Here is an 11,518-nt window from a genome sequence, read left to right as displayed (position 1 = left end):
CGGAAGAGCTGTGCAGCTGAACTGAGAACAGAGCAAATGCTGCCTCTGTGTCCTCGGTGCACTGATTCTGTTCTGGAGGCCAGAAAGAGAGGAAAAGGGGGAAAAAAACATTTTTAACTTGGGTACAAGGAAGTGGGCCAGTGGTAGTGGTAAAGAGGAAATTAAGTTAAGTGAGTGGAATTGAGATACTGAGTGTGAACAAGCGTTTGTGGGACCTGGCTGAGGTTTAGGCTGCTTAGTTCAACCCACCTAAACCTGAGTCCGGATCACCATATACAAGTGTTTGCCACTGGCTAGGAGGAGGCATGGACAGCCAGAGGCAAGTAAATTGTAGAGTGGGAGGTTGGTGGATGTGGGGGGTGTTGGCAGGTCCAGGGGGCCTGGTGGGTCTGTGGGAGGGTGTTGGTGGGTTTGTGGAGAGAGACTTCCCAGTATCAAGAGGAGCTAGTATGGGGTCGTGGGAAGAGCCTGAACAGAATAGGGGTGTGGCATAAAAAGAGCACAGCCCCAGAGAGTATCTGGGTTTTCCCAGCCCTAGGGCTGTGATGGGAATGCATGCAAGCATTTGCTAAGCTTGCATGCCAATCTAAAGTTAGTTCTTAGCTGGTGAGAACCAACTTTAGATCCAGTGCACCATTGTTTGAGCAACCTAAGCCCAGCAAATGTTTGCGCACAGAGACACTTATATCACCCTAAGATCAGTTATAGTTAACTAAATTAACTTTTGTATGTACCCACTGACAGTGGGATGAGGGGCTGAGTGGGAGAGTATCTGGGACTGGAATATGGAGCTAGGATATGGATGGGGACCAGAACATGGACATGGTAGTTAAAGGACAGTAGGGAAGAGGAACTGCACTGGGAGAGTTGAGGCTAGAACAAAAACAGAGAGACAGTAAATAATGGGGTTGTGGGGGAGATATGCACGGGAGGGGTTTGTGACATTATGCTTGCTCCCCTTAGAACCAGGATTCAATCTCATGATGCCTGAGTCTCAACATTCCTCTGCTCTCAGCAAACACTGGTGCAGGCGGTGGATCGTTCTCTGCCAGTGGCAGATCCACACACAAAAATGTTACCTTCCTACCACTGTCACCTACTTGCTGAGATTGAGAGGTCTGTGCTGTGGATTTGAAGGCTTCAACCTTGCAGGTGTCAAAACGAAGCCACATGCTGGAATTTCTGGGGATATTTTTTACCTATAAAAATACAAAAAAATGCATAGAAGAAGACATTAAGATTGCAAAATCAGATATGAAAAACTTAGGAAATGCCAGAATTAAGGTTTTGAGCACTGAACTTTACAACCTTAACGTTTTTAATGTACCTGAAGTTTTCTGTTTTTATTATAATGTTTATATTGTCATGGAACCCACAGGCCAACTAGGACAGTGGCCAAAAACTTTAAATTTAATTTACTTGTGAATTGCTTGTTGACATTGAGCCTAGTGGGTTTTAGCTGCTTACACTGCATGCTGTTTCTGGGAATAGGTGATATCCTTTATGGCTATTTTCATATCCATACGTACAGTGGTGTTTTTTAAAATGTCATTAAATTGCTGTTATCATTAGAAGAGAATGTAGAAAAGAAGCATAAAGAGGAAAATGTCTTAATAAAAATATAGAGCGAAAAATAAAGCAGAGACAATAAACCAAAATCCAGGCAATATAAAGAAGGAAAACTGCAGAGAGAAGAATGCTATTGAAAATATACCAAATAGGTTATTCACGAGGAACACACGGTCGTTCCAGTCTAGCTTTGGCTTGCACAGGGGGAGGGGACTTCTCTTTATCGATCCTGTTGTTGTTGTTCTTCTTCTGAAACAGTTACCCTTGGAAAAACCCAAGAGTCCAATTATACTTGTTTTACAAACAAACAAACAAACAAACAAAATTAGTGTGTAGTATTGGAAACCTTGAACAACCCATGAGGTCTTGCCATCTCTGTCCTTAACTGTCAATACCTGACACTTTGCTGCTTAATTAGGATCACATGTTGGGCTTAGCAGCAAGGAGCTCTGAGTGCTGTTCCCAACTCTGTCTGACAAGACACTTAGACAAAACTCTTATATAAAAAATATCCACTAATTTCAGTCTCTATGCTTGGGTGCCCTGAGCAAACCTTAATTGGGACACTCAAAATTTGATGCTTTTGAAATATCTTTAGTCTTAACCTTTCTGTGCTCTAGTTCACTCCCCTGTAAAAGAATCTATCTCATACCACATATACATTCACCGACATTTGTGCTGTAGGTTCCCCAGAGAAGCTGTTTATCCAACCAGCAAGTAGCCTCCTAACACTGTGTTTCTTTTCTGTACACTGCAGGCTGTGAACCCATCCCTGTAAAGTATCTCCAGTGGAGCAATATAGAGTCTATTGTGGCTGTGGTCTTCTCCTGCCTGGGGATCCTGGTCACCATGTTTGTCACCCTTATCTTTGTGCTCTACAGGGACACCCCTGTTGTCAAATCCTCCAGTCGGGAGCTCTGCTACATTATACTTGCTGGCATCTTTATGGGTTACATTTGCCCCTTCACCCTTATAGCTAAGCCCACTATCACTTCCTGCTACCTCCAGCGCCTTTTGGTGGGCCTTTCCTCTGCCATGTGCTACTCTGCCCTTGTGACCAAAACCAACCGCATTGCACGTATCCTGGCAGGAAGCAAGAAAAAGATTTGCACCCGCAAGCCACGTTTCATGAGTGCTTGGGCACAGGTGCTCATTGCTTCTATTTTGATAAGTGTGCAGCTGACACTGGTGGTCACACTGATCATCATGGAGCCCCCTATGCCCATCCTCTCCTACCCCAGCATCAAGGAAGTCTACCTGATCTGCAACACCAGCAATCTAGGTGTGGTGGCCCCAGTGGGCTACAATGGACTCCTCATTATGAGCTGCACCTATTATGCCTTCAAGACTCGCAACGTGCCCGCCAATTTCAATGAAGCCAAGTACATTGCCTTCACCATGTACACCACTTGTATCATCTGGCTGGCCTTTGTCCCTATTTACTTCGGGAGCAACTACAAGATCATCACCACCTGCTTTGCTGTGAGCCTCAGTGTAACAGTGGCCTTGGGGTGCATGTTCACTCCCAAGATGTACATCATCATCGCCAAGCCGGAGAGGAATGTCCGCAGTGCCTTCACCACCTCGGATGTGGTGCGTATGCATGTTGGGGATGGCAAGGCACCCTGCAGGTCCAACGCTTTCCTCAGCATATTCCGAAGAAAGAAGCCGGGGGTTGGAAATCCGAAGTGAGTAATGTATACATGTCTGTCTTTCTCTCCCTGTCTGTCCCATTTTCCAATACTGGCCTGCAGTAGATTGCTTCATTTCTAATAAGGTATGTAATACAATGTCATGTTGTGTGACGCAAAAAGGAGGGGAAGGGGAATGGGGTAGATGCCAAATGGTCAGCAGCCCACTGTCTCTGGTTCTTTCATTCTGAAGGTTGCTTTCGTGTGTAACCCCCCTTTGGGGCAGGTCTGTCAGCAGCAGAGTAATCGAAGCTCCATTTTCAGCTTCCCCCACCTCTCAGTGCATGTGACTGGAGTCTAACATACCCATTTGAAGTTGTTCTGCATTACTGTCCAAACTGAGGTTGCAAGTGTATTTCTCCTGGATAATGGACCAGAAATCTGTGGTTGAGTGGTTGTAAGTCGCACATACCTGTCAAAGGGCCACTGGAGTCTGTGTGTGGAAGTAAGGTAGCCTTTTGTGAAACTGTTATTAATTGTTGTCAAAGCACACCCCTCATATTGTTTGTGTGTTGAAATTAAAATACAGTCTAAGGGGCAATATTTTCAGTGACCAGCATGGTTAGTTTGAGAAGGCCTTATTCCCAAGTCCAGTGTTTGATGCAAAGATTCACGGGGGTTGAATGATCATGGCAATAGTCTTGCATTCATAATTAACTTGAGTATATTCTTCTCCTCACTTATAATGGAAAATAACCAAGCTGCAGCAGAGAAAGAAACTGTTACTTCAAGCGACAACTCCCTGTGAGCAGCTGTCTAAAGACTAGGACTCATTTTCTTATTCCTTTGTTAATAGCACAGTAGTTCTTTAAAGAACAACCACAGTGCTAGGCACAGACTTAGTGCTGTTGTCAGAATTGTAATGGTTAGAACATTTCATAGCCGTGGACACAATGTCAGAAGAAAATAGGAAGCAGCAGAGGTAGAGTCCATATTTCTGAGCTCTTTGTTAGCATTACATTTCAATTAATTTCAAATCTTTTATCTGTGTTGAACAAAGTGTATGTTTAACAACCAATCTTCCTGTTGGTTTCACTTTACTTTGTGCAGGAAACATTTCCTATCACTTTAAGATACAGGGAGAGGAGCAAGAGATAAATAATACCATGTAAAACTCTTGCTGTGATCAATTTTGCCTTCATATTCTTTACTACTTTCTATTTTACTATAAGGCAGGAGGTAGAATGTAGAGTAAGCACGAATACCAGGAGCTCACAACTCATAAAGCCAGTGAGGACCCAAAAGAGACATCAAGTCCCAAATTATGCAAAAAAAAAAAAGTCAATTTATAGGAGCCTATCTTGCAGAGAGGTGTATTCTAGATTGTATCAAAATACTGACCACTATACGTCATATTCATGTGTTCCTTGAAGACAGGGAGATGGGGCAAATCCAGGGGATTGCAGTGGTACAGTTGCACCCCACTTTGATTCCTGCTCCACCCCAACTTTAAAACCAAGACCATGGGAGGGGCAATGTCATTTCTATTCAGGCAGGACTGAGAGAGTCAATTGTCTTCACAACTCATTATCATGTACTTGATTCCGACTAATCTCTCTCCATTGTACAGGTGTTAAGGACCCTCTGTCATTTTTAATGGTCTTAAGGATCCACTATTCAAACTATCCTTTCTTCTACAATATTGCTACCTGTTAATTGTTCCTGGTTAGGTCTGTCTCCTATTTCACAGCCTGTAGTGTAGACTGTTTTTAATTCTGGCTGAAAACCTTAGCCCAGGTGTTGTAATATTAACTCAGGTATAGAAATGACTGACTGTGAAGTATTGGAGGCACTGTCAAGATGCTCAGGAAGGCTACAGTTTGTTGTACTAATCTGTATCTTTTGACTATTTTTGCCTAGTTTGTTGTGCTTTTTAAAAAGCTTATATATAATATCGGAGATTAGCGTACCTTCCAATAGTTATATATTTGTTTGCTTTGATCTTAAACTGAATGACATAGTGCTAGTATAGTAGTTTCTCTCTAATTGGAGGAAAATAGTGTTGTGTTATATGTGATGATGATATGCCACACCATCTGCACTCCTCTCTCCAAAATCCTAGAGCCAAAAAGACCATGTAGGGAGATGTGGTCTGTCCAGCTCTCACAGACTCAGTGAAACTTAGATCAGAATTTTGATCTTCTCAAGAGAGAAGACCAAAATTCAGTTTTGAGATTTACAAGTCCAGCGTCTTGCTCAGCTGCTTGAAAATGGGCTGTTTTGTGTCTTGCACCATGAACAACCTCAGCAACTACTTCGTTGTGTGTAGCGTGACTTTCTTCTTGCCTAATAATAGTCTTGGAGCATAAAGGGATTGATAAGGAATATAGATGTTGAAAAGAAATATATTTACAGTTTATAAAGAAGATTTAGAACAAAGCACATAAAGAAAATTTTCTTCTCATTAGAAAATACATTGCACTGCAATTGCACCTAATAAAACGGCTTATTTTAGCCAAGTTTTCTGGCAATTGTTTGTTGCATATATTTTAATAAGCATCACTTGACATTTTAGTTCCTTTCTGCCCAGCATGTGTGCAGTAATATAGAACAAAAAGCCCTCATAGCACTTTTAAGCTGTGTTCTGAGCTCAGTGTTCATTAGCTTGTTAATATGCATTCTATATTATGTCCAGAGTCAGGTTTCTGAATCTTTTACACATGAGAATTCAAAACTCTGAACTCAACATCTTGATAGGCTATGGCTGCCTCCTTAATTTATGTTAGCAGAGAAATGGGAGCATAATGGCTGTTTGTAGATGTGCTCACTGTTTTCTAAACTATGTTTACTGATTTGCATCACACAGTTCATTTCAAATTTCAATTCAAATTAAGGGTTAATAGATGATCGTTGACCATCAGGGAGGTTTTTGTGCATTTCTGCATTTGTGCAGTAGAGACGGCAGAGAGCTCACTTTGTGCACCTGGTGGTGGGCACTAACAACAGCAAGCCCTAGATACATGCCATATATACATGTTTATATTAATTAATACAGTTTAAATTCCCAAGTTCTGACTGTCCTAGTCTGCATTAACTTTAATCCTCATGCAATGAGGATTACTTAATTCAGAGTGGAGCCAATTTCAATTTGGACTACAGACATCCACATGTGCATAATGATGGTTGTAGTCTGGATTAAGTCTAGAAAAATGTAACATCTATAAATGGCCAATGGGCTTAAAGAGGGAACAAAGTACCGCAGCTCTCTGGATCCAGTTATACAAAGAAGGTGGCAATACTGCATACAACCAAAAAGTTTGCTGGAGGTTTACAGAAATATAATTTGAATGTATACGAGAAGTCTTCTCATAAAGAGTTTTGAAACTGAAATTCAATCTAGAAGCATGATTAAGGCCCAGATCCATAGCACCCTGACCATGCATATTGAGCACGGGGTTATGACCACTTTGGCTGTGTTGTGCAGGCTCAGTGAGCTCAGAGCTCACTGCCTGGTCAGTATGGGCTCTGCATGACCAATGAGCTCACCAACTGATTGGAGCAGGTCTGGCAAGAGTCCCTGCCTTTGCATGGCTCCAAGCCCAAGGGGTAAACACTGCCTTTTGCCTTTCTTGCTGAACTCAGAAGCAGGGAAATGGAGGGGGCAGGGGATGGCAGAATCATTTTCCCCCAGAGCTCCATACAAGAGTGGGGCCTCTAGCCAGACTCCACACCAAAACCTTTTGTGGCACAGCCCATGGGAGGGGAAATCACACTCCTTTACCACTTTGGATCTGCCCATGTTTCTAACTCTGCTCTGCTAATTCTGTTCTCTAATGCTCACTTACTCTGTTTCCTGATCTTGTCATTGCCAGCCTTGGGCAGAAGGCAAGAAGCACTGTTTTTTGGAGGGACTGTTTGTTAGTAGTGCTTTCCTGTCTTTTTTCTTGTTTTTTCCATTGTTTATTCTCTCCTCCATTTTTTTCACTTTTCTATGTTTCTTCTCATTTCCTTATACACATTGCCTTTCCCATCCACTAAAGCAGTCAAATCCAATTCCTTTCTCTAAGAATGATTGTTTAACTATTTAATGTACTGTATTTACTTGCTTACTACATGTACCTTTCCCCCAAAAAATCAGCCCTCCAAAATGGGGGTGCACATCTTAAGTAAGGATGATGATTTTTCTGGTGGAATTGAAGAACAGGAATGCTGCAATGGCTGCTGGAGCTCTTCTTCACCCATCCAGTGGGAGGAGGGTGGAGTCTAGTCTTGAACTTTACAGTGGGAGCACCTACATGTGCTTTAATGTGCAGTAGAATATTTTACTGCTCGTTAAAGTGTCACACAAAAAACTGTGACATCACACTAATGCATAGTAAAACGCTCTACTATGCATTAAGCATCACAAAAAAGCATGCAAATGTGCTACTGCACACTAGTGCAGCCTAATAGACATTAATTTAGTACCTGAAATTGGAGGTATTAAATTTAATGCACTTTAGAAAAGGTTCATTTTCTAACGTGCATTAAATGTGTCAACACACCCAGTTCATTTTTTACTTTTCACAGTTGCTGCTGAATTGGCAGTAGGTTTTGGCTGAGCAGCAACCTGCAGCCTTGACTCTGGAAAAATCTTTTTTTTTTATTCTTCCTTTCCAAAACAAGGCATGTCTTGTTTGAGGGTCATGTGGTATACAAGAAAATATGGTTAAATGATTTAACTAAATAGCTGTAAGTCAATGCAGCTTGATGAGTGGAAATTAATTTACAAGCAGAAGCTGAACTGATGTAAGCTAGGTATAATTCATATAAAAGTGTCCACACGCAGAATTAAACAAAATCATTTTGAATTAAAATCTTTAGTTTAAACTGGTGCAGCTTTGGGAGTAAGCCAAGACAAACTTCTCTCCTTCTGCTTTTTAATCTAGACCAGACAAATCAACCAGGAAAGTCTGTTCACAAAGGCACCATTAGTTAATTGAACCTCTTCTGTTATTTTCAACCCTGCTGTATAAGAAAGTAAAAACCACATTGAAAAACATCTGTTGGATCTAAATTGAGCTTTCCAGTGCAAATAAATAGCTCAATAGCAACCATCATCTTAATCTAAAAATAAAGGAATATTATCTTTATAATTTAGGCTGAGCTGTCTGCTTCTGTGGGTGGGACCTAGAAAGGATGAACATTATGCTATCTCTAGCTAAGTGGAAGTCACTGGCTCTCACAGAAGTTAAGCTGTCTGGGAACTTTTGAATTTAACATTTTTTCACCAGAAAATGTTGCTGGCATGAAACTTTTCCTGGAAATGTATCGTTTCACTGAGAAAACTTCTCTTGTCCTGGAACGGATCTTCTGGCTGGTGGGTGGAAGGATGGAGCCTCCCCAGAAGGCTCATTCATCCAGCGGTCAGAGCATTCAGTTGGGGGCATGGGAGATCTGTTTTCAAGTTTCTGCCCTGCTTGATTTGGACCAGGGTCTTGAATCTGGATCTCACACATTGGAGGCAAGCATGCTGACCACAGACCTGTTTGACTTGTCACTCTTCCATTCTCTGACTCCTTCTGAATAAAGGAATACTTATTTATACAATTCCTTACAACAAAGTAAGGAATACTTATTTATACAAGCTGTTTAGAACAGCTCCATCAGGAGAGATTCGGAGAGATATTTGCTCCTTTTATTGAAGCTGTGGGTGGCTGTTTAGAGTTAGAAGATGCGAGTGACCATTCAGCTATTGCTATTAGAGGATAGCAATTTCATGGAAGGCCTTTTCCACCTTTGTCTAGCTATGAAATATTGATTCATTTATTTTTGGATGTTGCTATTGTCATCCAGTCCTTTATCATTTCAAGACAAGCCCATTACTATGTGATCTACTTTGGGTTGCTATACTTTAAATCAGTTTAGAGAGTAAAGCTAGTTCACAGCCATCAGCTTGCCTCCTTAAGTGATGGATCTCAGTGGAATCACACTAGTCCTTTGCTGGTTGCCTGTTGATGTTTGAAGGATACTTGAAACTTTGGCTGCCTATACACATGCTGGTCTATGTTCTAATTAGAATGCTCCAGTGTGGCGTCACTGTCATGTATATAAACCCCTGCAGATTTAAAAATGGTTGCTGGGACGCTTTATCTAAACCTCATTGAATGAGGTCTAGACAAAGCATCCTGCAGCCATTTTTAAACCTGTGGGGACTTAATGCTCATGATGATAAGGTGTTTTAAATAAAGAGGCTCTCCAGGAACTGTTTTAATTAAAACGCCCTCTCCCTCCCGCCCTTCCCCTGCCATCCTGATCACATGTATAGGCACCTTTTGGTTATTAATGGTAGAGTCTGGAATGGTTTGGGAACTCATGCAGTGTAAAAGAAGGTAGGACCTTTTGCTTTGGAGTCTAAACTGCTGTCTCAAACTTTTGTCATCTCTCTCTTCCATCCACACATGCCAGTCACCTCACAATTACTTGAGGGCATGCTACAAGGCCCATGTCTTTACTCAGCTATTTGGGGATGGAGAGACATATGAAAGACTGTTTTTTATAGGGACTTAAGTCAACAGGATTGGATAGGTTAATTAGTACCTGTTTTTGTGGCCTAGCTGCTGGCTCAGTCTTCCGATGTGATGACTTTAAAGTTGCTGTGAAGGATTCCCGTGCCCAAGAAAGACACCATTTTTGCACATTATAAATTAATAAAATAAGCATTTAGTTACACAGATAAGATTCCATGCCAAAATCTGATCTAGCACTGATATGAAGGCCAACTACTGAAGAATGCTGGGTGGTTAGGAATAAACAGTAAACTCTGGAGCCTGTCTCATCATTTTCCAATTTCCAGTTTCACTTATGTTATTCCAAGCTACTACCCCTGCTCTTTGTGCTAGGATATAAATTGCTACTTTTACATTTTTCAACAGTTGGTCAAGATCACCTGCCTTTTATTTGTTTCATAGCAAATTTCCATAGTTCCTTTCCAGTTGCAGAATGCTCTAATAGTTTCTGCTGTATTATACAACCAAAATTCAGAAGAATGGTAACAAACATATATCAGTAATGACAAACACTATTACTGTTGTATGTTTATAGTCGTAGACATTAAGGGCAGGCTGTTACCCTTGTTTGTGTTGAATGGTACCTTTCTCCACAGAGTGTCTAACTGACTTCAGGGGGATACATGTAAACTTAAGTAGCACTCAGAGTATCAGTACTAGAACGTAGCATTAACTGTATACACCAGACAGGTGTATATATATATAACTGTCTATATCATCTCTGTGGGCTTCATCTAGAAACAAAGATGATATGCTATGTTTTCAGGTCAGTTTTTCTCTTTTCTCTTTTAAATTTACTGTACTTTCTGGAGTTGCGATTTCATCCAGGTCAGTAGTGAGTATTTGTGAGGCATTTTTGGGGGGGATGAGTTTAATTATGAGGGCGATTTAAACATTGGAACAGGCTACCTAGATAAGATGTGGTATCCCCATCCCTGGATTTTTCAAAAGCAGGTTGAAGAGACACTTGGTTGGGATGGTTTAGTTAGGGACAGGGCCAGTCTAAACAGCTAGGCAGCACAAGCAGCAAGTTAGGGCAACAAATTAAAGGGGGCAGGAAAAACTGTATGCACACACCTCCCACATGCTCATTGAGGGGCACCTTGGGAGTCTAGGCATGTGCAGAATTGAGCAGGGCAGCTCTGACACTGCCAAACTGCCACTCTGGGACTCTGTCTGGTGCCCACCCTCACCAGGCCCTAGGTATGTTACAAAGGAGGGTGGAAATTTTAATTTGCCTAGGGAGGCAAAAATCCTTGCTGTTCCTGGTCAGGGATGATCCTGCCTTGAGCAGGGAGCTGGACTAGATGAACTCATGGGCTCCCTTCCAGTTCTACTTTCCTATGATTCCATGGACTTTGCTGTTCACAAAACACAAGGAATCCAAAGCCCCCACTCCTTCCTTGCCTCCTTCATTTTTTTTCCTGTTATTGAATGATAGAGGGAATAACAGGATAGGATTGTCCCAAAATTAAAGAAACTTAAGTCCATAGGAATATGGTACTGGAAGGTGCAGCTTGGACCATTCTTGGGTGACCCAAGGAATTCCCAAAATCGCTGCTTCAAACTTTCACATGCAGTTACAAGGCACTATTTTATTTTGGTAACCCAGAATACCAAAAAAATCTTATAACATGTCAGAAGTAAAAGTAAGGGATGTGATGGTGCTGCCAATGCTCTGCCTCTACAACAGCAGGGAAATAGTTGGAAAATATATATGCTTAAAAGATCTTAGGAACAGGACCAATGTGACAGAGGAAGGCCACTATG

At 41.6% G+C, this 11,518-nt stretch overlaps 1 protein-coding gene across 1 annotated transcript in view; it reads left to right on the top strand.

Annotated features, from left to right (window-relative positions):
• GRM1 (glutamate metabotropic receptor 1) overlaps nt 1–11,518 on the top strand; it is a 354,804-nt gene that overhangs the window by 299,975 nt on the left and 43,311 nt on the right. The window contains exon 7 of the mRNA XM_006024232.2: nt 2,327–3,257. Coding sequence (XP_006024294.1) covers nt 2,327–3,257 — 931 coding nt within the window. The remainder of the gene's footprint in view (nt 1–2,326; nt 3,258–11,518) is intronic.

This window comes from Alligator sinensis, unplaced genomic scaffold (assembly GCF_000455745.1).
Source record: "Alligator sinensis unplaced genomic scaffold, ASM45574v1 scaffold153_1, whole genome shotgun sequence".
In the NCBI taxonomy this organism is placed as follows: domain Eukaryota; kingdom Metazoa; phylum Chordata; order Crocodylia; family Alligatoridae; genus Alligator; species Alligator sinensis.
Note: the sequence above shows the minus strand (reverse complement) of the source record. Positions and strands in the feature narration are given on the sequence as shown.